Here is a 24,271-nt window from a genome sequence, read left to right as displayed (position 1 = left end):
TGTACACTTCGTGACGGTGCATCAACGACTGGGCCTTTCAAGCTTCGTCACACCATAACTTGCCGGCCTGGTTGTTCTGGAGGCATAGAACTTTGGGTAGGAGTAGCTGAAGAATGACAAAGCTGGACGACCAGAATTTACCCAGACCTCTGGCGGAATGAGTGCTTAGGCGACCGGCGTGGAGTCACCTTACCAGGTGGTACGCAGTCCCTCTCTCCTGGTGTTGCTCGGCCGGTTGATTGGGTTGTTTGGGCAAATTGCGACATGCAGATGGCATGTTATGGTGCTCATATGGAAACCCAGTTGGCAGTGATAGACGATGGCGATGGTTGGACATGGCAACAGGTAAAGGAGAAATGCACCGTATCCTGAACCAATGAGGCCGGCATACATCACCTATAATGAGCAAGTCGAAGTGAATTTCCCGTATAGCCATACCAGCAATTGCAACAGAGGAGGAAGAAGAGGGCTGGGCATTCTGGGGAACAACGAGCTGAACCTCTTCTGATATCCAAACGTAACATGGCTAAACTATGAAAGAGTCAGCCCGTCGGCGAAATCGACACACCTTGAATTCATCACAGGGCTAGACCGTAAACAGGTTAAGTCGTGCATCGGGTTTTCCGTGGGAATGCAACAGAAGAGAATGACACTGGCGGGGTGTGATGTTGAAATGCTAGGTACGTAATACAGGTACGCAGTCGAATGCAACGGCGGCTTGACTGAGCGGGCCTCTCTGTTGCTCTGGCTTCTTGTGGACAGACTGCAACAGGTGAGGTGCAGGGACTAGGCACACATGGAGTGAGGGAATAGACGGGAAACAAGAAATGAGCTTAAGAGACCAACAACAGGAGCTTACGCTTTGGAGGACGTCTTGATTGGACGTTTCTGAGAGGTTTGGTATCACAGGTATCAATGCATAAGGTATGAGATGGAGAGGGCGTTACCACTGGACAAGATGGCGTGGGGAAGCAAGCCTACAAGGCCGAGTTGGTAGGTGTAAGGCGTATGGCGTCCGTAGCCGTGTGCGGGTGAGAGGGTGTGTCCTCTTCCGTACCCAAGTCCGGTGTATATGCGAGCACACCGTATTCTGTGCTCCCGTCCCCGGTACTCCGTGGTTCAGTCTTTCACCTGGCGCTCAGCTCTCCATCCCGCTCGTCCATCGATCTGGGTCCTGTGCGGAACAGAGGTAGATGGCGCTTCTACCAGACGGCCTCATGTAAGACCAAGACTCGTACATATTGTAGAGCCTGGCACCACGCAGTGCCGACGAGAGAACCACCCAACAGGGACAGAGATTGTAAGTAGCGTATGATACGTCGGGTGCGGGTGAGGAACTTTTGGAACTCGGAATGGGACACAGACAGATGGCTGATGGGCTTCTCTGGTGCAGCCACCGAGGTCTGATTCCTTCCAGGCAAGGTAACCCGTACCTCACAGGTCCCCAGCCCTGCATTGGACGCTTATCGTGGTGAATTTGACGCGTGCAGACCGGTGCCGGATTGGTGGTGGGTGGCTGAAATCTGTAACGCTCAAGTCATACCGAGTCGTCCAGAAGTCGCTCACAGACATGCTGGTTTTTGTTTATTGGCATGGAGACCAAGACAGGTTGTTATGGCCTGCTCTGTGCGAGTCCACGGACGGTAGCAGATGACGTTGTAGTAGACGTTGCGGGCGGGTAGAGGCCAGTGAGGACAAGACGATATAAACATATCAGGACCCGGCTTGGGCTGTTACCCAAGGGAGGTGCTTGCAGGTCGTACAGAGCACAAGAGCGTGGAGTTGACTGGCGGCTGGTGCAGAGAGAAACCTCCAACAGCGTGTTGTCTGTTCGGCAAGTGTAACCATTGCGACCGAGACGGATCGGGAGCCCAGTTTTCGGAGAGGCTTGCCGGTGAAGGTCTGGGGAGGGCCATTCTCGAAGCTTACAGGTCGTCTTGGACATGTAGTTGAAGCTCCCCGAGAACGGGGTCGGGTTTCAGTACTGTGTAACCGTGGTTTACGGTAGACGCAAATGCTGAGGCGCCATAAATCCAGACCGGGAGTCCAGGACCGCAGAGGCCGACTTTGGCCAGACGTTCGAAGGTTCTGAGCCTGCCGTCGAGACGAACTGTTGCTTTGCGATGTCCTATCGGATGTAGCGTAATCATGAGGCTGGCGGCATGGCCCGGTGAGTCTTGACCATTGGCTCTATCCGGCATCGACTATCAACTGCAGAGCGGCAGCAGAAGGGAACCTCAAGGTCTAGAGAAGGTCCATGAGTGGTGAGGTGAGCCTTGGCATCCGAGTATAAGCCGGTCCAGCAACATGGACGGCACCGCGAACTGGATGGCGAGCGGGGAATCGGACTCGGAGCTTCCCAGGTAGCCTCCTCTGCCTCGTAGTGGCTGGCGTGTCCCGTCTAGTGGAAAGGACGGATATCGGCAACTCGAAGCGAGGTCGCGGTGGGAGGTGTGAGAATCATCATGATCTTGTGCAATGCGCCAGTCGTGGATGATGCATCCTTTTGGGCGTTGTGTCGGAGTTGGCCGTGCAGTCAGGTAGGAGGTAGGTTGTAGTGAAGGAGAAGTTGGAGATGAGATGCAGTGCGTTCTCGATGCTGTCTGGTCAGGGCAAGAGCAGGTGCACGGACCCTACTTTACTGTATAGTTGCAAGGGAAGTCGGGAAGGAACAATATCGCACCAAGCTGTTCAGGTGAAATGACAGCAGTCATGATGTCTGGTTCACTATAACGGGCTACTAGTTTGAAATCGAGCAAGGTCAAGTCAAAAGAGGTAGATGTAGGACGGTGATTCGCGAGTCTTGTCGGCGTCGGATCGGTCTGAATGTCAAAGTGCGAAAACGGTAGTCAGCGCATGCACTTTTGGTAGTCAGCGCACCCAAATAGAAGGCCAAGTCTCCAACTCAGAATTGAGATATTTCAACCAAAACAACCGTCAGAGTTTCGCTTTCTTTTAGATATTCACCTTTAAAGCTTCCTCTAAATTCTTTTACCCTATTTTTTCAGGAGCGTGATTGAACGAAGTAGGTGTAAAGTGTTTGCGCAGATGTCAATATTGAAAAAGTGGTTTTGACCCCTTGTCTTGGCGTGCCTGGGCAGCGAAAAGTGGGGCAATTTGGGGTTGGACAAAAAATTCCCATCTGACACTACCAAGAATCTCAAGTGTGCGCGCGCAACGCGAAATGAGATAGATAGTCCTGATGAAGAATGTCCGATTTAAGCGACAAGGAAAACTCCGATCCCGAAGCTAACGAAGAGAAAAAACCATTGACGAAGAGAAAAAACCATTGACGAAAGAGGACATCGAGAAAATGATACCAAAGTATGGAGTCCAAAACGCGGTGCCAGTAATGGTGCACGTTAGTTGGGCATTTTTTGTAGTTGGTTGCGCTGACTACCAAAAGTGCATGCGCTGACTACCGTTTTCGGTCAAAGTGGCCAGAGCGGGCAATTTTGCGTTGCATGGTGTGGTTTTGTCACCTGCAGCAATGGCCGGTGACTGCCCTACACCTTCCAGGTTCTTGGCTCGTAGAGGTGCCTTCCCTCCCAACCTTGACTTTGCCGGCTCCTTCCAGATGCGTCTTGTGAAATGATAGCAGTAACTGTACTTCAGAGGTAGGTGTATCCGTGAGGAATGAAGGAGACAGACAATTTCAGAGCTGCCCCTAGAGGTACGCTTTTTAGGTGAGGGTTCTGATGTTGTTTGGAGCTCCCCGCGCCTGTATCGAAGCACGTACCGGGAATGGAAGAAAGAAAGATGCAGATAGACGGGTACCTTGCATAGCATGCTCAGACAGTGTCACTTTTGCGTATATGTCTAACCGCGACAGTACATACATATGAAGTTACATTACCATACACGCACCCTGCGTCGAAAATATTTCGACCCCCGAATCGGCCCCTCAACGACTGAAGCGGGACGGGAGCTCACCCAATCCAGGTGGAGTCCGGAAGCTACTGCTCATGCCGCCAACGCTCCATCTGGCCACAGTCTTCGGACGGCGTTCTCGATGTCTTCCCATTGCAATTGAAGACGCAATGGAAGGCCATTGTTCGATCTGCTTGTCTGGCCTATCTGGGCTTCCTTTTGATATCACCTCGACACCCATTTAAACCCCAGCCGAAGCAGCATCGCCATGTCCTAGCGAGATCTGAACATACCGACGTCAAGCCTCCGTTCGACTTTGTAGAGGTATCCATTTTCTGTCAACGACATCTCTCACTCCGCTGAGCAGTAGGAGCAAGGTACGTCTCATAGCTCTTTACCTCTCAGTCTCGGTCAAATTCTTCACCTCATCCTTTCATGATGCTTTGCTCCAGTTTGTTGCCCCTTTTCCATTTGGTGGTAGTAGTTCGAGTGGTCTATGAGTTAATCAGACATCAACATCAACATCAACACGAGCATCAGCATCGCATTGGCATCACTACTGTGTCTGTTAAGCCCCCCATTGCTGTTGGTTTTCGGGGAGGGAGAAAGGAAACACCATTGACTGCCGTGCAACATTCGGTTGGCTTGTTATTGTTGCGTCCTTAACCCACCGAGGGCTCTTGCTGCTCCATCGATTCCCAACCAGATTGTTTCCCCTTTCCTCTCTTTTTTTCTGTTCAAATTTGACGGCTCCTGGCGGACAGTTGCTGAACATTTCTGGTCTTTCCCTCAACTTCTTGCTGCCCTGATATTGATCAAAGCGCTGTTTACATTGTTATCATCCTGAACCCCCCTTTACACCCCCTCGTGTTCTGGCCTTCACGCACTCTGCTCAGAACCTTTATGTCTCCGCCAGAGTCTTTCTAATTCACTAAAGTTTTACTATCATTGCAAACCTTACACATCTTCAGACGGTTTCTCGGTCGTTTTGGTTTCTTAACCACAGTCAGGTGCCTCAAGAACCTCACCTCCACCCATTAACACGACCCTGGACAGTAAACGTACCCTTTTTGCTACCCCAACCCGCTACTGTACCTTATCGAGACCGGTCTTATCCCATTACAGTCAACGCGGCCAACGTAACGTTCGTCTCTCGTCTTCGGTCAACAAGAACAAGACTCCGTCGTAGCGTCACCGGCCGTTCGGCTATGCGGTCCTGCTGGCCTGCTACCTACATTGGCTCAACCGGCTGTCCTTTAGTAGGAGCCGAAAGCCTACGACTTCGTTCGTACATCGGCCACACCTTTTCTTCCTAACATCTCACCTTCCTCTCTCACCGGGGCCTTCGCCTTTCAAGCTGAGTGCCGCCAAAGGCTCAGTGCCCAAGAGATCCAATTCAGCATATCGATGCTTTGCCTCATAGACTCGGCACGTTGACTTCCTGCAGAGTGCCATATTCTCTGTGATCAGAATAACCGCTCATCACAAAGCTCGCGCATTCACAGCCGATTACTTACAATCACATTTGACCAGGACGCACCTTGAACTGGATACCGGCTTTGAGAAGGGATTGGCATATCCTTCTCTGCGAGCTATCATCCTTTGTGTTGAGGTTCAGGGGCAAAATCATCGGCCAGACTGGTGGCTGTTTCATTATTTAACCAAAACTCAAAATTCTTTTTGGGAATAAAACGGCAAAATGACTACACCAACAGCTTCTGGCAACCCAACGATGGAAACGGTGCATACGATATCCGCCCCGCTTGATGCGCCTCCTGGAAGTGACGTGCATCACCCAAGTCAGGGAGAGCAAGGATCGCAAGCGGAGCAGTCGCAACAGCCGAATGGAGAGCAACAACAGAAACAAACGCATCAGGAGCAGCATGAGGAACACACCGAGGAACAGCAGCAAGGCCAGGAACGACATGATGAACAACACGAGGAACAGCACCAGGAGCATCAACAGGAACAGCGCCCGGTTCAACATCATGAACAACATCAGGAACGGCAGCCCGAAGACACCGGTCCAGCCGTTTTGCAGGTTCCTACCGCTACCAACGGGATTGTCGAGAGCCATGGTCACTCACCGCGGGCGAGAAAGGACACCAACTCGTCCATATCGACCATTGCATCTGCTGCCACAGCTGCTACATCCTGTAGCGTCATGTCCCCCCCTGTCCTTACTCCGACAACGTCTGTGCCAACACAAAACATACTTTCTCTCAAGGACGGGAACGCTCCTTCGTCTTCGAGTCGAAACAGACGGCGGACTGGCCCCTTAGCGCCCGAGGCAAGGGGAAGGGCCGCTCTGATACGAAAACAAGGTTCATGTGCAAACTGCAAGAGGAAGAAAATCGGAGTGAGTGCATACCAACCACGTGTAAAAACTTGAAAGCCGTCCAGGCCAGTTCACTTACTGGGCTTTTCTTATAGTGCGATGCCCGGCATCACGGCATGACTTGGGAAGAACTCGCGCAAAAGTTTCCCAACTCTGCAGAGACGCAACAGCTTGAAACCATTGTGCCGCCGACCCCTAGAAATCTTCACACACAAGAATCACGAAAACTCAATCTCAGCACCCCTTCGCCAGAATTTATGGACATTGATTCCTCTCCAACTCAGCAACAGATCCGTTCATCGTTCAGCGAGTCGCGCGTCAGAACACCTCTGCCTTCCAAGCCTCGGCAGGACAGGGCATCAACTGTGTCGTTCCCTCAGCCCAACGGTGGTCTTTCAAACGGTAGCATTCTGACGTCGAATTCGCACGGAGCTACAGTCCGGGCTTCCGAAAGCTTTGCGAGGGATCGTTACAGAAGAGTTTCTGCCTTGTTCCTTCGCTGGCAAGATGAGGAAGACCCTGCATTGATAAATCCGATGGACGAGTTCAGAGAAGTCCTTGGAGAGTACTACGACTGCTCATGCCAAACCAAGATCATTCCATCCGCGGATCAGAACCACAACATATCTATGTGGATTTTGGACGAAATCCTCCAGTTCCTGAAGACGGATACGGAGGACGAGTTGAAAATACTCTATTGGTCAAGTCACAGTTACTTGGACGGCGACCGACAAATGATTCTGGCAAGGTAGGATTACCCGCCTCCCACCGAATGGCGTGTTATTCTTTCTCCAGGCTGACTGTATCGTCACATTGACAGCTCGAGAAACAGCGAGGCGCAACCAGCGTCGTGCGTGCGATGGTCTGCCATCCAGGCTCTGCTCGATCATGCTTCCCCGGATGTAGTAGTCATCATGGACGCAGCCTACTACCCGAACCAATATAGATTCATGAGGAGGACCAACCGTTCATTGGAGCTCCTCGCTGCGTCCACCCAGGCCAACTTGGAGAGAGGCGTCTTCACCCGTGCTTTGAGCGACCAGCTGAGGACCCGAGCGCGGCTGAAGCTTCTGGGGGGTATCTCAATCGCTGATCTTCATGCGAGAGTTACAACATCCTCGCTCTTGGCCATGGGGGCTAGGTTCCAGGAACCGCTCGGCTCGGACATGGGAGGAATGTCATTGCCGCCGCTTAGTAGCTTTCCTCCTGTTCCCTTGCATCTGCAGTTTGCGGGCAGTCCTAGGACATCGAGCATCATCTTGACTCCGAAGATGAAGGGGGATCTAGCGGCAATGACTGGCACTGACGACGAAGGTAGCGGTGGAAGAAAGGGAGGAGCAGGGGGGCTTGTCTACACGTTCCGCGTCCCCGCGGGTGCAAACCAGGACATTTGGGAGGAGTATCTTTCGACGTTGCCCGACGAGACCAAGGAGAGACTGGAGTTCGTGGGGGCAGACTAGGTGGAAGTCAGACGATCTCGGGCCAGAACGGGGGTTGAAAGCTCCCTGAAAGGAAAAGGGGAAGGGGATGACGCTCTGCTCAGGTGCACACGAACTACAAGACTCACGATCAGGCGAATATCCCGGGAGAAATTTCTTGTTCCTTTTCAGTGCGCTTCCGTTGTGACGGACGTCCCACAGATGTTGCCTGGACGTGGATGTAGGTGGTCTGACCGACTGCTATGGCTATCGTAGAGGTCTGCTCCCACCTGCGCTCGCTGGAATTGCAAGCACCCCTATTATCTAAGTAGAGGTATACACAGGTGAGTCGCTGCGGAGAGATACCGCCCTCCATTGCATACCACAAATACCGTGAACACTTAGGTAAGGCCAGACTTGGAGAGACAAGGACTCCTAAAGTTCACGACGAGGGGGGTATCCTATTGAATACACTTCACTCAAAATCATCAGTACCCGAAAAAAAACAAGACACAACTCCCGTTCGAACGCACCACCTCCCCCTCACACAACCCGGCCCTCCCTTCCACCTCCGAAGAAAGTACAAAAAGATACAAAAAAATAAAGGCCAACAACCGCTCGGTCAAGGTTAACCATCGAAACACCCTAACCATTTTGTCCATGTTTATTTGTGATTACCTTCTTCTGTCGCTGCAGATACCAACAGATCCTACTTGCAAGCAAGTGGACGCGGTCTACGATGTGGAACGCTCTTTGGGTTACTTCAATGTACATCATAGTTCCCGAACCGACAGGTATCTTTTTCGGGGGTTGGTTTGAGGTATTAGGACGGCAGACCGTTACGCCACTCGACCAAGCGGTTGTTGGTGAAGGAAGGTGCCAAGGAGGTAAATTATATACCCGTTAGGCAGGCACTCTCGTCTGGTCTGGTCGGGATGAAAGGAAGGAAGGTGCGGGCAGCTGTGCTGGAGCCTGGTGTGCAGTCGGGTGGACAAGGTAAGTGGTGTAGGTAAGTAAGGTAGGCTCTTCAATTTGTGACCCCGAGCAAATGGGCCGTCGAACCTTTGATCCGAAAAAGCCGAAAGTTTATCGACACCAACACAGATATACAATCTACTGGTAACCTCCCTCAGAACAAGGTCCTTCCACCCTAACAGCAAAACACCATACACCAAGACCATCAACCCTTTGTCGGGAAGACAAAACATAAGAATGGAGTAATTAGTTGCTAAACTTAAAGGCCAGATCATACTATCACTAAAGCATACATGCAATGGTATATCCATCATCCAACATCCCCGTCGTTTCATAATCCATGATCCATCATGACAGCAACACCCGCACGTTCCTTTCCCTCCTCATTTTCACGATCTCTGGTCTGATATCAAATCAGACAGACAAAAATAATGGCACTTCTACCAACCCAACTCCTACAACAGCAAAACAGCCGCCACCACTCCCACAACAACCGACGACCAAACATTCACCATTTTTCCAATAGCAGCAGCCCCCGAATCCTCCGCATGCGCGTCCGCAATCTTGAACCCAGGCAAGTAAGCCCCCGTATCCCTCGAATCCACCGTGCCATTCCAGCAGTACCTCTCAAAACACGTCTTGCACGCAGCCGGCGTCTGCCTACCCAACCGATCCAAGCTCCTACTAATAACCGCGCACGCGACGCAAGTAGGCCACTCGGAATCCAGCGTGCCGTTCCCCTGCGTGGCCGAGTTCCAGCCGTTGCCGATGATGTCGTTGCGCTGGGACATGGTGTACGACGGATCGAAGGTGGACACGTTGCTCAGCGCGGTATACGGCGCGTTGGGGACGTAGACGATCAAGGGGGGCACCGTCTGGGTTTTCAGGTTGGTGAAGTTCTTGACGTCGCAGCCGAAGAAGGAAGGGCGGTTGTTGAGGCCTAGGTTTACAAAAGTCCAGTCGTCGGGGATCGAGGGGAAGAGTGTCCCGTTGGAGATGGAGCCGAAGGTGCGCTCGTAGGTGGCGCGCAGGGCGGTGCCGTTGGGCCAGTTCGTTACGTCGGCGGACGAGTCGACGGCGAAGATGACGTCCACGGCGCGGAGCGGTTGGATGAGCGGGTTCAGTGGGATGTTCTGCAGGTCCTCGCCGCCGTCGACCAGGTCCAGCTCGAGCGAGTCGGCGGTGGGGTTGGTCCGGTTGTTCCAGTCCAGGAACGGGTTGGGGATGATTTGGGATACGTCGTCCTTCTTCGCGCCGATCTCCTTGAGGACGGAATCCACGGCCTTGATGAGCACGTCTGGCACGCCGTCGTAGTTGGTGATGTTGGCCAGAAGGAACTGGTTGAAGAGCGTGCTGCTCGTACCCATGACGAAGCCGGCTTGGTCCAGCCCTTCCACGCACTTGCCGCCCGAGGGAATCACGCCGTTGCTGAAGTTGGCGCCGAGGTACTTGGTCGGCGCAAAGCCGAAGACGGTCGGGTCCCAGCTGCCCATCTCGAAGGGGTTGAATTCGAAGTTGGTGGCGTTGAGGGAGATGATGGTGTCCCCGGGCGCGCGGCCGTCGGCTACCAAAATTGGGAACGGCGTGTCGGCTTTCATGAAGTTGTCGGTTTGGGCAATGCTGGAGAAGGTGTATGCCGGTCCACCCATGTCGTCTCCGATCAGTTGGTAACTCAATGCTCGGCCCCAGTAGTCTGTTATACTAGTCTCGAAGCCGGCATCTTTCTTTTTCGCAACTTCCTTTGCCACGTCGGACCAGTACTGGATGCGGTTGACAGTACTAATGCCAGCCTCCTTGGGTCCCTTGAAGATGGAGTTTTCAAAGTCCCAGACTTTGTTTTCGTTCAGCAGGGTCTCGATGCTGCTGAAGTTGTTGGAGAACAAACTGCCGACAAGCCAGCCACCGCCAGAAAGTCCAGCCCTAGATGTCGTGTTAGCAATTCACGGTCATGGTCCTCATTTCTTCATTTAATGGACGGAAGCGGAGTAGTTGACACTCGAAAATGAGACGAGAACCAAAGAATGCATAACGTTACGTACAAATACGTGCTGGACTGCAACAAGCCTCCAATACCACCCGCGCCCGTGGTGTCCTTGATCCGGTTATCCGCCGCAGCAACGAAGCCGGCGCCGTTCATGAGGGCACGGTAGCCGCCTCCCGAGATAGCAATGGCGACATTGGGCAGTTGCGAGATGTTCTTGGCGGCCTCGTTCATGAAAGTTTCGGCATCGAACCCGGTGATGTTGGCCCTCTTCAGCAGGTCCCTCATAGGCTCGATCGTGTTCTTCCTCCGGGTCGACAGCCAGTTCTTCTCCTCCTGCGAGAGATCCTGGGCCTTCCGGAGCGTTGGCTTGGTCTTGGGACAGTCTACAACGGCCGGGGCATATCCGCCGCTGGGCGAATCCGGTAGTGCTCGGACGGCAAGTTGCTCTGATGTTGATGTTGATACCAGGGAAACATCGCGCTGGGCTATCCTGATGGGGTCGGCCGATACAGTGGCGAGCAAGGGAGCTGCGATGAGCAGCGATGATGGGAGATGCATGATTGATGATGACGGTCGTTGAGCCTCTTTCTCACAATATTGGCGTAGCGTATATGTTTAATAACCAGTAAAAGCTGTTCCTTTCGTCTACCGTTTCCCAGCACTCTCTCTTCAACAAGAAGGGGTATTTTGATGAAATCCAAATAACAAAACGAAGAGAAGGTAGTGTGGCTAGTGTTGACCAAAGGGGGCCAAAATGCGTCCCGGAAAGCCTGGAAGAGCTGGGATTGATGGTCCTCAAAGCCAAAAAGGGGAGAATGAACGAAAGAAAGTCGAAGAAAGAAAGGCCGACGACCCTTTAAAAAAAAAAAAAAGAGTGAAGATCGAGGAGTGACCTGATCGAGTGTTGATCGCGTGAAGTGGGCAAGAAAGACAGGAAGGATGGAAAGGGCAAACGGAAGATTTGGAATGTGGATTGGTTCGCTCGGTCCCGCCGCGGCGGTGCTATGCGCGGACGGTGGAGTGCCCGCTGGTTACACCAAACACGGGCAGTGCCCCTGTACTCCCTGTGCCTGTCCTGTGAGCAACTACGTGCGGCACCGGGAAGCTGTGGGAATGGCAGAATGGGTTCGGATCAGCGACGATTGGCGCCAGATCCCCGGCATCACCTCAGCACATGGGCAGAGAAATCGAGATATCCCAGGGTTTCCGCTGGCACAACTTCCAAGCGCCTCTACCGCTACTCCACATATCTGTCACTCACCCCAACAGAGCCACTGAGGCCCAGCGGTCCTAGCGGTCAGACTCGTTCAGCCCACCCGTTCGTCTCGTCTTATACCCAAATCTGGGACACAACGCGGTGTGTGTTGCTCGGCGCTGACATCGATGAATCACACAGTATCAAGGCCGGGCGGGGGGTAATTGGTGCTTGGTGGTGCCGGCGACGGGATGGAAGCGGTCCCCGTAACCAGCGAGCCAGCCCAGCCACCGAGGTCAGGACACTATAACAAGGACAGGAAAATCGATGACGGGCACGTACATTTGGAACGAAACGCAGGAAAAGCACCGCTGCACTTTCTACGGAATGGTGCTGTAGATCGAACAATATCGAAGCCAGGAAGCCATGGCAAATCCGGATATCCGGGGATGTTGCTAGTGTAGAATCCGCCGGCTACTTCGGTATCCATCAAGCCATCCTTATTGTCCGCGTATTTCTTTCTCGATCGACAGGGCACAGCACAGCCAAACAACCGCAGTGTCTCGCAACCAACACCGAACAATAATCTCATCCATCCATACAAGTCCCATCTTTACACGCGCACTTACCAAGGCTGACAAGAGCAGCACTAACAGCAAGCTGCGGTTTGGGGCCAAGAGCTTAGTTGTTTGCTAAGCACCTACGTATCAATACCATGTTTGCTTCCCCTATCATATTCTTATTCAATCGCTTTGTTCCTCAACGCAAAGGCCATTGATGTTGAACGTGTTAAACCTTCTCAATGGCAATGCCGTTCGTCGCATGACCTCCATGACCATTAAGGAAAGGGAAAGATATATGCCCTTCTGGACAGGCTACGGCGGCCTCCAACCCATACTTACCTAGCCGTCTAACCCGCTAGACCCGAGTACCTGTCCTCCAAACTACGTACCCAACCGGACATTAAACATTAACTGACCAAACCCTGATCCGGCCGAGCCCTACCGTCCCTAGAAGATTGTAAGGCACACAAGTGGAACAAGTCAGATCGAACGGCAAGTCCCGTTATTGCCGACCCAGCCGCCCAGCCGCCATGCCGAGGGAGCCAAGGGTCCAAGGGTCCTAACGTTGTTTCAAACTTGGAAACACCGAACGAAACACCACAGAATAATAAGATGAGATATAACGGATGAGGATTCTTGGCCCTTGGCTGTTGGCTGGTAACTTAATGCCCGTCGGCGCGGGTAACGAGTGTCTGAGACCGCATCATGTCATCAATCTATTCTGACAGCAGCTGGTGGGGTGGTACGGTGGTGCCGCTCGTGGTGGTACAACAACGTAGGCTGTGAAAATAATGAAGGGCTCAAAAAAGCTCCATAGAGCTCCAATGGAGCGAGCGGTAGAACACGGCCGTATAGCGCACCTATCAGCAGTCCAGCACAGCCAACCACTGTCGAGAAGCGATTGAGATCCTCGGACATGTGAATATCGAATCCTCCGAGTCTGATCTCTCGACAAGACAAAACAAGACAGGACAAGGCATGCAAAACCCCCTTCTAATTAATGGGGTATCATTAATGTCATGGCCAACGTACATATGCCCAGAGTTATCATAAAACTTCCTCTGGACGAACCAAATGCTTATCCCCATCATCTTCAAAGCCTGCACCTGTGAGGATTTTTGTTTTCCTTTTCCCTGCGCTCGGGTAGGCCGGATGTCAGGAAACAAAATTCTCCAACGTTCGGTCCCTGTGAACGAGGCTCGTTCGGAACTCGTGACTGACCGAACAGGTGGCGCCTTTTATAAGGCTGTGTGGGTATTGTAGAGACAGTGGAGGTAGAGGACAGAAAAAAAAAAGATGGACCCGAACGGTGTCCCGGTCGATCCAGGGGTCCAATTCAAGTCCCGAATGAAACGGATCCCTTCTTTTTTTTTTTTTTATTGCTTGGGGGGCCGGGAGGTTCTTATGCAAATGCGAAGTGCAAGTAGAGGCAGGTATAACGCGCTTCATATGCACTGCAGGATCAATGAACCTGCATGTTTCGATCGTCTGTGCCTTCCAATAAAAGGGATGAACACCTCGTCTGATATGGGAAAACGATGGCTTTTCGAGCTTCACATTTACCTACAGCTTTAGATACTGATTTTCGTGTCGCGTAGCATGGCATAGCATAGTAGTGTCCAAAGCTTCTTTACCATTGCTCTATGTGCCCAAAATGACCCAGCTATATATCAACCCTTTACTTTTATTCTTTCCAGTTGCTCTTGCTCATGTGCTCAAGACGGATGCTGACCGCCCTCCTGTGAGCCTCGAGCTCCTCAACCTTGGCCAACTGCATAACAGCCTGGCCGACGTTCTTGAGACCCTCAGCGGTCAAGTTGGAGCTGGTAATGTGCTTGACGAACGAGGCGAGGTTGACACCGGAGTACTGCTTGGCGAAGCCATAGGTAGCTATATCGCTTGGTGTTAGCAGAGATCATGTCAGGGGAAAGATTTGAGAATTCGACTTACGCAGCGAGTGGTTGACACCAGCGGAGTAATCGCCAACGGACTCGGGAGTCCAGGCGCCAATGAAGACACTGCCGGCGTTCATGACAAGGTCGACAACCTTCTCGGCATCCTTAATCTGGAGGATCAAATGCTCGGGAGCGTACTTGTTGCTGAGCTCCATGGCCTCCTCAACGGTCTTGACCTGCACGGTGATCGAGTGGGCGATGGAACCACGGACAATCTGGACGCGAGGAAGCTCCATAGCCTGGCGATGGAGCTCGTTCTCGATAGCCTGAAGGTGCTCCTCGTCGAGGTCGATGGCGATCAGGATGACCTGGCTGTCAACGCCGTGCTCGGCCTGGGACAAAAGATCCGAGGCAACGAAGGCGGGGTTGGCGTCCTTGTCGGCAATGACGAGCACCTCGGAGGGGCCGGCAGGCATGTCGATACCGACGGCGGCGTTGGTGTCGTTGCTGACGAACATCTTGGCGGCGGTGACGAACTGGTTGCCAGGGCCGAGAATCTTGTCTACCTTGGTGATGCTCTCGGTGCCGTAGGCCATGGCGGCCACGGCCTGGGCACCGCCGGCAAGGACGATGGACTCGGCACCAACCTTGTGAGCAACGTAGACAATCTCGGGAGTGATGGTGCCGTCAGCGCGGGGAGGAGAGGCGAACACGATCTTCTTGCAACCGGCGACCATGGCGGGAACACCGAGCATGAGGGCGGTGCTAGGGAGGACGGCGGTACCACCGGGGATGTAGCAGCCGACGGCCTCAATGGGACGAGAGAAACGGCTGCAGACAACACCGGGCATGGTCTCGACCTGAAGGGGCTTCTCCTCCTTCTGGGCGGCGTGGAACTTGCGGATGTTCTCGAAGGACACGTCAATGGCAGCGATGGTCTCCTCAGGGAGCTGCATGAGCTCCTTGGGGAAGGGCGCCTTCAGGACGGGGCTAGTAAGAGAGGTAGCCTTCTCGAACTTGTGAGTGTAAGACAGAACAGCTTTGTCGCCGTTCTTGCGGACGTCCTCGATGATGGGGACAATGATCTTGTAGATGGCATCGGACGACTTTTGCGCAGGACGCTTGAGAGCAGCATCGAGCTCCTCGGTAGAGACCTTGGAGGCGTCGAAACGTCTCATGGTGATCTTCTCGGGGGCGGTTTCCTGGGCAGCCTCCTTGGTAACGGGGGCCGAAGTGGCAGCGGGAGCAGACGCCGCAGGCTTGATGCCCTCCTTCTCGGCCCACTTACCCTTAGCATCTCCAGTCCTGCGCTTGACCTTCCAGCTCTTGGCATCAAGGCTCTTCTCGATATCTGCAAGAGTAACGCCAGCGGCGACAGCCCTGGTAAGAGCAAAGTAGAAGAGATCGGCAGCCTCAAAGGCGATTTCCTGGGGAGTCTGAGCGGTGCAGAGCTCCTCGGCCTCCTCCATGATCTTGGCCCGGACAAGCTTCTCATCGGAGAAGAGACGGGCAGTGTAAGAGCCCTCAGGGGCGGATTGTTTCCTCGAAATGAGAGTCTGCTCGAGCTTGGGAAGACCCTTGACCTGACCGAAGCAGCCGGACTGGTCGAGGTGGCAGAAGCGGCCCTTCTGCTTCACGACAAACTTGAGAGCATCGTTATCGCAGTCAAGCGAGATACGGACGAGCTCCTGAGTGTCTCCGGAAGTAGCACCCTTGTACCAGAGACCGCGCTTCCGGCTCTGATAGACACCAGTCTGTGTCCTGAGGGCCTCATTCACACTCTCGGCACTGCTGTAGACCAAGCCCAGGGCAGTGTCATGCTCATCGACGACAACGGTGGGGAGGAGACCATCGGGACGGTCAGACTTCCAGACGCTAGAAAGGATGGTGGAGATGGCGAGCTTTCCGGCCTCGTCCTTCTTTGTTGTCAAGCCAGTAGATGGCAGGATGGGGATGGCATTGACCTTGGCGGCAACCTGGATGAACTGTTCGAGATCGGCTCCGGCAACGGGCTTGATGAAGAAGGGGGTGATCTTCTTGTTCTTGGCCTCCTCAACGAACTGGGCAGCCTCGGAAGCAGTCTGATCGAAGTCGGAAAGCAAAAGGCCGCTCTCGGTGGCGGAGGAAAGCAGAGCAGCGCTGCTTCCAGTGACAACGGGGGCAACGCGGGAGCCATATGCGGAGAGGTCGGCCAACTGCTCGGTCTTGACAAACACCTTGCGGGCGCCGGCGTCCAGAAGAGTGATGATATCATCGATAGACTCGAGGGCTGTTACATCGAAGTAGGGCTCGAACTCGACATTGTGACGCTTGAGGAATCGCAGGATCTTCTCGAGGGTCTGGGGCTTGACCTCGAAGAAGACGCAGCCAAGACACGAGACTTCGTCCCGGCTGAGGCCCTCCTTGATGTCATTCAGTCCGGGAGGGACACTGACACTGACGAGGAAGGGGAGGGGAAGTATTGTCTCCATGGTGTTTTCCTCTGTTTTATCTTCTCGTTTCTGGTATCGTGCTGTTCCCCAATTCGTCGATATGTCGAGTGAGGTCTGACGTGAGGTTGAATTCAAGGTCAAGTGAGATATGGAGATGGAGTAATACAAGATATGGCTATGAAGATGAGGCCCGCTTCGAGTTTCGCTTATGTACAGAAAAGACTCGGGACTTATGAAAATCTGGGGATTTGATATGACTCTTTCACAATTCAAGCCTCTTTCCGTCGAAAAATCGGCAGGCGGGGTTTGATACAAGGATCAGTACGTACTGTGTACCTGAAAGTTACCAGGAATTACAGGTTTCTCGACTCGCGCTCCATGCATCGGCAGACGCCATGGTGGGGTTGGGGTTCGCAGTGTGACGGGAGGCAATGCAATGCCCCTCATCTCATGCAATTGGAACCTTTCCCCTGCCATTCTGTCGGTGCTAAAGTCTTCCCCAAAGTTTTTATGTAGGTACCGCTGACGTTAGCCGGCAGCTGGCGAGCAACAGAGGGGTTGCTTGATGTCACTGCCTCCCTCTATCGCCCAGGTGAAATAAGCTATGGTCTGTGCTGTTATGGCAGGCTAAATTGCCCTTGGAGGCTCATCGCTTTTGCGGCACGGTGCGAGCGATCCTCCAGTTGCGACCTCCGCTGCTGAGTGCGCTGCAGTGACCGTGCCGCGGCTTGGTCTTGGCGCCCGGTCCGCGTGTCAATGAACGACGGGAACTTCGAACTTCCATCTCACGCCCGGTCAAGTTTTCCACCTTCACCCGAGAGCCTTCTCCTTTTTCTTCCATTCCGGAACAAACCCGATCCTTCCAAAGACGCAACATAAACTTCCCAAACACGTTACGACCATCGACTCAGATAGTCTCCACAACCAAACGCGGACTTGTCCTCTCACACAACGCCATCAATAAGATCCAATATATCCCGAACCGCGAACAGAGCTAGCTCCCCGCGCCGAACATCATACGGACCTTGATATCTGCCGATCCATCTATCTACTACACAACTATCACGAAACGCCAAACAATAATTAGTCGGCGTGCGGTCTGTCACGACTCAGCTTCGCCTGAAATAGCAACCCTCACAACCAATTGACCAAAACCAACCCCCTCCCTCGGCGGCAGTCACCAACCATGTCCGCCGCCGCCGCAACCACGGCTCCCCTCCCAAACGGCAACCCCGCGCCCGGCGGGCAGAATAACGCGTCGGCAGCACCACCATCCACGGCCGCAACCTCTCAATCCCAATCCCAATCCCAATCCCAATCCCAATCCCAACCAGCCACCCAACCATCAGCGGGTGCCTCGCAAGCACCAGCAACGACCACCACAGCCCCAGCAACAACATCAACAGCAGTAACAACCACAAACCCCAACACCCTCTCCACCGCCGCCGCCGCCGCCGCCTCCTCAGTAGCCTCCAACCCCCGCCCCCGCGACGCCCGCACAATCGAGCTCCTCCTAACCGCTCAGGGCGTAACAGCCTTCGAACAACGCGTCCCGCTTTTGTTGCTTGACTTCGCCTACCGACACACCTCCGCCGTTCTCTCCGACGCCCTACACCTCTCCGCGGACCCTTACACCTCTCACGCTGGCGCTCGGCCCTCCGCCTCGTCGGGCGCGGCGCCCGTCAACGTGGGCGACGCGACTATTACAAGTAATGCGGTGCAGCTGGCGATTGCCAGCCGGCTGAACTTCCAGTTCCGTGGCGGAAGCGGGGGTGGGAGTGGCGGTGGTGTTTCGAAGGAGTGGATGATGGAGATGGCGCGCGAGAAAAATAAGGTGGCGTTGCCGAAGGTTAGTGCTAATGAGTGGGGGGTTAGACTGCCGAGCGAGAGGTTTGTGTTGAATGGGGTTAGTTGGGGGTTGAAAGGGGATGGGTGGATTGCTGGCGGGGATGAGACGAGTGGGGATGAGGAGGAGGATAGTGACGAGGATATGGAGGATGCGATGGGCATCAACAAGAAGGGAGAAAATGGGGATGCGATGGAGGGGATAGAGAAGGAGGATATTGGTGGGGATGGGGTGGAGGGTGGCACGGTGGATGACTTGTTTGGGGAGGATGGTGATGATAATGAGGAGATGGAGGATGTGGATATGTTCGCTTGAAAGGAGTATATCCTCTTTTCGGCGGCTTCGATATCGTCGGTTTCTGTTTAAGGGCCATTTACAGTTCATCTTCAGGGGCACAAGTGTCCTGTCTGGCGGTTGACCGGGTGTGTTTTCGCGGTGTCATGGCGTTTAGGAGTAGGGAGCCGAAAAGGTGATAGTATCCAAAGAGTGAGCTCAGCTTTACACCACACAGTTAATGAATTCTATACATACCATTATCCTTTGCATATGGAGGCAAAAGGCAGAACGTGAATAGACTTTCCAGTATTATTCCTGACGCCACTTCGTACCTTTTCCCCTCGTATTGATACACAAGATTTAAGCACGTATTCCCAAGAATATCATGGAGATGAACAGAGCAGGCAAAACACGATATAAAGATAGACATGTCTAGGAGTAGTGATGAACTAAAGTTGGCACCGTAAATATCAAGTACATTGAATTTCCCTCCCAGTTGCGCCGCGCTATGCAATGTGAGGAAATCGCCCAAAGGATCTGATACCTCTCTTCTTCCATCCTCCATCCTCCATCCTCCTCCATTTCCCCCCAGGTGCAGCAAAAAAAGGGACTGGGCTCCCAACCTCCTCCTCCTCCTCCTCCTCCGTCTTTGCGCCTTTCCTCGTGTGTGTGTATATCTATCGCTATGCAAAGTCTCCAATAACCTCTCCCACTCCCAATAGTAACAATACTTGATCACATACCCTCCCGTCGTGCTTGTACATGCTTCTTCTAGTTGCTGACCTCCTTCTCAACAGTAAGATCCTTAATCCCGGTAATAATTTCAGCATCCGCATCCGGCTCAATCACCTTGGGCGAAGCCGAGCTTGTTGAACCGTCCTTGGACTTCTGCTCGACTGGTACTTGCAAATGAGCATCGCTTGGCTCCCACTTCCTCTCCTGCTCCTTCATTGCCTGTTCGAGATCGGCAGCGGCCCGTCTGAGCCCTTCCTCTTCCTCGGCACCGAGTCCTCCGTCTTGTTCTTCCTCATCATTGTCCAACTCTTTTTCCTCCTCAACTGCTTCTTCTCCCTCAACTTCCTCTTCCTCAGCAACCTGGTCATCCGCATCCGCATAAACACTGTCCACCATAACGGAATCAACCATGTGCTCGTGCGCACCCTCCTCCTCATATTCTTCCTCCTCCTCCACCTCATCACCCTCTCCATCATACTCTCCATCATAGTCCTCGTCCTCGCTCGCCACACTTCCTTCCTCGTATTCATCCACCGACTCCCGAGAGATGTAACTGTCCACAAGACCATCGCCGACCTCCTCGTCGTCATCATCCTCGTACTCACTTTCGTGATCATCGACGACAGCCGGAGCAGATGCCTTTCGGCCACCACTGCCCTCGTCCTCGGTGTCACTGGCAGAAAACTCATCGAGATCCAGGGGCTGATCTCGCCAGTACTTGAAATCCGTGTAATCCTCGCCACCGCCCTTGATGAGCGTGGTGACGGGTGGGAAGTAATGGTCGACGACCTCGGTCATGTTGACGTAGCTGAGCTTGAGTTTGTTGAGACTCAGAAGATCGAGCGATACCTCTGCGTTGGAGTTGATGGTGAAGATGCGGTTGCGAGGCACGTCAACGGTGCGGTACGAGATTTGGTCTGTGAAACGATTGCCGAACCCGGCGTAGAAGGGTGTGCGATCGGGCCCGTAAAGGTTGCGGATGTCACGAAGCGTGGACATCTTGAAGATGTGGGGTTTGCGGAGGTAGATCTCGCGGCGGAGAGCCGCCATGGTTCGGTCGGGTGATAGAATGGTAGGTCCGCGTGGGAGGCGGTACCCGTCTTGAACAATACCCGCGAGGTATGTTCGTGTCGTGTCGGCCTGGCCGACAGATCGACTTGTCAGATACATGATGTTGTACCCATTGGCTACAATATCAGTATACAGCTTGGCTACGCCGGCATGCGTCCAGTCGCGCCCGATCATGTTCAGCACATGGCCAAGCGCATCGGATTTTGTGATGGTTCCATCAATATCCGAGATGACCACGGGGACCTCGTGCTTCCACAAGAACATGAAAGCCTGGCAGGTAGCCTTGTTAACAGTGAAGCTCATCGAGTTCTCGCCGGGTTTCAGATTCAAGGCCTTCAACTGGTCGCTAGTCAACCGCAAGGTCTTTGCGTAGTTTCGGTTGGGGTCACCTGCCGCCGAAGTGCCGGGAGAGCTTGGGGGTGTCTGCAGGGTCATCTGGCCGACATCAGAGTCAGCTCTCCTGTGGCTCGGCAGAGTCGTGGCGGCTGAGGTGTCGCTAGCATCGCTCTGATACCCGGGGTCGGAAGCGGCATCGATGTTGCCCATGTGGGATGCAGAGCGTAGGGGATCCATCGTCCTCTTCATGGCGGCCTCTTTCGCCTCGATGCTGCTGTAGATCCAAAGGTTTCCATGCTCGTCAACGCCGAAAAGTGCGCCGATGTCGTAGTTGCCATCAAGCTCCTCCGTGAGAATCTTGCGCGCAAGGATCTCGGCCCGGAGGGCGTCTTCTTCGTTGTTCTTGAACGCAGTCATATCCAACATGAGATCTCCGGTCTCGCTGATGTGGTTAGGGATGTTGGCGGCGGCGAGCTCTCGGGAGAGGTTCATTGCCCTCTGAAGAGCTTCGGGTGTTGAAAGCGGCGGCGGGCTGCGGGATCTTTCGGTGTGACTATCGCCTTCTTCTGAACCTTCGTGAGTGCTGCCATCGCTTGGCATTCTTCGCGCTGATGGCCGAAGAAGTCCATCGCTATGTGGGCGAAACGGGGACCATTCTCCCTTGATGGGGTCTGGTGATACGGAACGAGGTGTGAGCAACCCTAATGACACCCATGCTTGTCAGTACATGTCGACCTTGGCCGCGTGGTTGATGGACCGAAAGCTTACCGTCTCGTGCTAGCAGAGCTGTGGGAGGAGGCCTGTGGTTGAAGCTGGACGAACGAGTCTTGCCTTCTACCGAATTCAGATCGAGTGATTCGGGTTCTTGTAGAGGCCCTGACTGGTCGGCGTTGAGCGGAGGGCTGGAGGCGGGCGACACGATGGGCGAAGTCTGCATGCTCTGGGGAATGGTGTCTGTGGTTTCGAAGACGAAGAAGGCCTCGCCTCCCTCGCCCAGCTTCATGGCATAGTCCTGCTTGACGCCATTGACCCTGAATTCGACCTTCTTTTCGGATGGGCGCAACAGCGAGAACTTGCCAAAACGCACGTGAAAGGGAGAGCATGCAAGGGTTCCATCCTCCTGTTCAACGACTATCACATCGATGGCACCGCTGAGGGTCGCAGGGTTGATGGAGTTCCACGCGGTAGAGACAGAGTCGCCGAGACTCCTGACGTACTGCATGGTAGGCAATTGCAACTCGTTCTGTCGTCGAAGGATGTCTCCCTCTTGAGATCGTCAAAGGGGAGAGGAGGGGGTATTTGTTGATATGTCGGTAGTCGGTATGTATATGGGGGGGGGGCAGTCAAATGTCAAGGCTGCATGCGGTCTGGACTTTTATGTAATGTCGACCGCAATCTCGATTCTCGACTTCTATTCTAGTAGAACTAGGCGACCGGTAGGCGACCGGTAGGGGTTCTCTAGTGTGTTGGGCGAGGTCGGGAAGGCCGGATGAACGCCCGATGTGCGTAGGGGAGATATTAGGCTCTGACCACCCGGCCTCAATTGCTCTGTCGTCTCGAATGGATGATTACTCAACGTGGTGGGCGTGAGTGGTTTCGACTCGTTCAATTCCCGTCTCGTGGTGCGAGTATGGGAATGCGCCGTGTTGGGGGACTGCCCAAGGAATGCGGATCTGTGATGACGACGGTCTGCCGCGGTTCAAGCAGTGAAAGACAAGGGAGGTAGCAATCCAAGTGGGATGCTGGGTGCTTGGTGTGCTTGGGGAGTGGTCCTGAGTGGGTATCGCTAAAAGGCCTGTGGTGGCTGCAGTGTGGGATTATACGCAGTACGGTAAAGCGTCGTCTGAAAAAGTCCCAAAGGGGCAATTAAGGTGTCTTTTTTGCGTCGATTTTCTTTCTCCAGAATCATATGCTTCGAAATGAACCAAAACCTGCATGACAAAAAGCTCGTGTTGTAAAAAATCTTTTTGTATGGCAAACGGATCGCGATCCAACGAGTGTAAAGGAAACCGGCAACAATATTCCTCCTTCTCGTTGTACTTCCCCATACAAACCCGGTGAGGCGGAAAGAGAAAAGGATCACCCCCAAGTTCCCAACGCCCAACCTTCCAGAATCACGAGGACGGTTTCCTTCTCTCAAGCTCAACAATCCAACGAATCCCGTCTGATGAGTTCGGCCACTTGTCAGGGCAGCAGACAGGCACAAAACCGCACTTGCACCGGCTGTTCCCCATCGTCACGCCTGCAACCCACATCAACCCACGCGCACTTTACCGACTTGGTGCAAGTTTCTAGACGATCCCCTGTAAGATCGCAATATCATTTACCAGCCAGGTACCTCGGCGGTCTGCAGCGACTAACACGGCCGGCCAATCCAACCGCACAAATTGGCGTTATTAGCGGACAAGGCTGGTCACGGGGATGTTTATTGTGCTGGACTACCAGGTACCCTTCAAGTTCCCCTGATGTCCTGCTGACTGACACTGACACCGCGAGTCTGGAAATGAAACTTTTTTGTGTTCTCAACTTGCCAGTCTCTCTTGACTGATGTCATACATAGCTATCCAAAGAGCCGTCAACAAGCGGTTGTCGATGTGCAAAAGCAGTCGCTCGACGAGTGTCCAACTTTGTTCTCGTTATTCCAGCCGTCTACTCTGAAGGTAGGTATCTTTCGGTTGAGATGTGAACGTCAACTCTCGGAATGCCCGCCGTGTATCCCGGGTTTCTACCGGCTTACACCTGGTGACACCAAACTGTACACAAAGGGCGAGGCAATATCACATACACTCAAGTAGGTATCTACAAAAGTGCGAAGCTTTTGGGGAAAGCCACGGCTCATCCAGCGCCTATTTTGTGTTTCGTCCCGCATACAGTACAAAGCAGAGCCTTACCCCAGCTGCCTGGAAGACATGTAGTACCGAATGGGGTTATGGACGGCAATCCCAGCCTGAATGCATTGCCTGGTGCCGAGGATTAGCATGTCAGCAGTCCTTGGGGCGGGTGGTGATATTTGTTGGGAAAACTGGAGGCGTAACGGATTGTTTTGATGAGTTGAGCCCTATCCCCAAGCAAAAATGGTTGGTGATGCTTTATTGTTGCCTTCCAGCTAGAGGCAGGCTACCACATATATAAAGTGAGTAGTGTAGTGAGAGGCGCCGAATAACCTTCCACGGCCAGATCATCTTCTCAATGGGATTCAGTTAAGATGGTAGGTTGATCCCGGGATTCGTCAGAGGCAACGACTTTGTGTTTCAGTCTTGTGCAAGTCGCCGCCCGGCTTAGTGACGGGAACGGTAGGATATCTCAGAATAGGCAGCGAGAAGAGTGAACTGTCAGC

General features: G+C 53.5%; 6 protein-coding genes across 6 annotated transcripts; 3 read left to right on the top strand and 3 right to left on the bottom strand.

Annotated features, from left to right (window-relative positions):
* The first annotated feature begins 5,241 nt into the window (after positions 1–5,241).
* Positions 5,242–7,723, top strand: B0H65DRAFT_27433 (uncharacterized protein). Its single transcript, XM_062822792.1, has 3 exons — positions 5,242–6,229; positions 6,304–6,956; positions 7,029–7,723. The coding sequence occupies exons 1-3, from the start codon at positions 5,570–5,572 to the stop codon at positions 7,666–7,668; spliced, it is 1,953 nt and encodes a 650-aa protein (XP_062686252.1). The 5' UTR covers positions 5,242–5,569; the 3' UTR covers positions 7,669–7,723.
* Positions 7,724–8,794: 1,071 nt separating this feature from the next.
* On the bottom strand, positions 8,795–11,292 carry B0H65DRAFT_27424 (lysophospholipase). The gene is made up of 2 exons (XM_062822790.1): positions 10,641–11,292; positions 8,795–10,521 (listed from the first exon to the last, which is right to left on the bottom strand). The coding sequence occupies exons 1-2, from the start codon at positions 11,141–11,143 to the stop codon at positions 9,057–9,059; spliced, it is 1,968 nt and encodes a 655-aa protein (XP_062686251.1). The 5' UTR covers positions 11,144–11,292; the 3' UTR covers positions 8,795–9,056.
* A 2,735-nt stretch (positions 11,293–14,027) lies between these two features.
* On the bottom strand, positions 14,028–16,709 carry B0H65DRAFT_413643 (histidinol dehydrogenase-domain-containing protein; the record flags this gene model as incomplete). The annotated part of the gene is made up of 2 exons (XM_062823856.1): positions 14,028–14,233; positions 14,294–16,709. 2 exons carry the CDS (start codon positions 16,707–16,709, stop codon positions 14,028–14,030), a joined length of 2,622 nt encoding a protein of 873 aa, XP_062686250.1.
* Positions 16,710–17,702: 993 nt separating this feature from the next.
* On the top strand, positions 17,703–19,110 carry B0H65DRAFT_27390 (TFIID-31kDa-domain-containing protein). The gene has a single exon (XM_062822780.1). The coding sequence runs from the start codon at positions 17,857–17,859 to the stop codon at positions 18,829–18,831; it is 975 nt and encodes a 324-aa protein (XP_062686249.1). The 5' UTR covers positions 17,703–17,856; the 3' UTR covers positions 18,832–19,110.
* A 453-nt stretch (positions 19,111–19,563) lies between these two features.
* Positions 19,564–22,156, bottom strand: B0H65DRAFT_438166 (Lipin/Ned1/Smp2-domain-containing protein; the record flags this gene model as incomplete). Its single annotated transcript, XM_062825354.1, has 2 exons — positions 19,564–21,635; positions 21,703–22,156. The coding sequence occupies 2 exons, from the start codon at positions 22,154–22,156 to the stop codon at positions 19,564–19,566; spliced, it is 2,526 nt and encodes an 841-aa protein (XP_062686248.1).
* A 697-nt stretch (positions 22,157–22,853) lies between these two features.
* Positions 22,854–24,050, top strand: B0H65DRAFT_535651 (uncharacterized protein; the record flags this gene model as incomplete). Its single annotated transcript, XM_062829033.1, has 4 exons — positions 22,854–22,888; positions 22,933–23,239; positions 23,495–23,594; positions 23,730–24,050. 4 exons carry the CDS (start codon positions 22,854–22,856, stop codon positions 23,909–23,911), a joined length of 624 nt encoding a protein of 207 aa, XP_062686247.1. The 3' UTR covers positions 23,912–24,050.
* Between the last annotated feature and the right edge of the window lie 221 nt (positions 24,051–24,271).

This window comes from Neurospora tetraspora (genome assembly GCF_033439725.1).
Source record: "Neurospora tetraspora strain CBS 560.94 chromosome Unknown B0H65scaffold_1, whole genome shotgun sequence".
Taxonomy (NCBI): domain Eukaryota; kingdom Fungi; phylum Ascomycota; class Sordariomycetes; order Sordariales; family Sordariaceae; genus Neurospora; species Neurospora tetraspora.
This window is presented reverse-complemented; position numbering and strand designations above follow the sequence as displayed.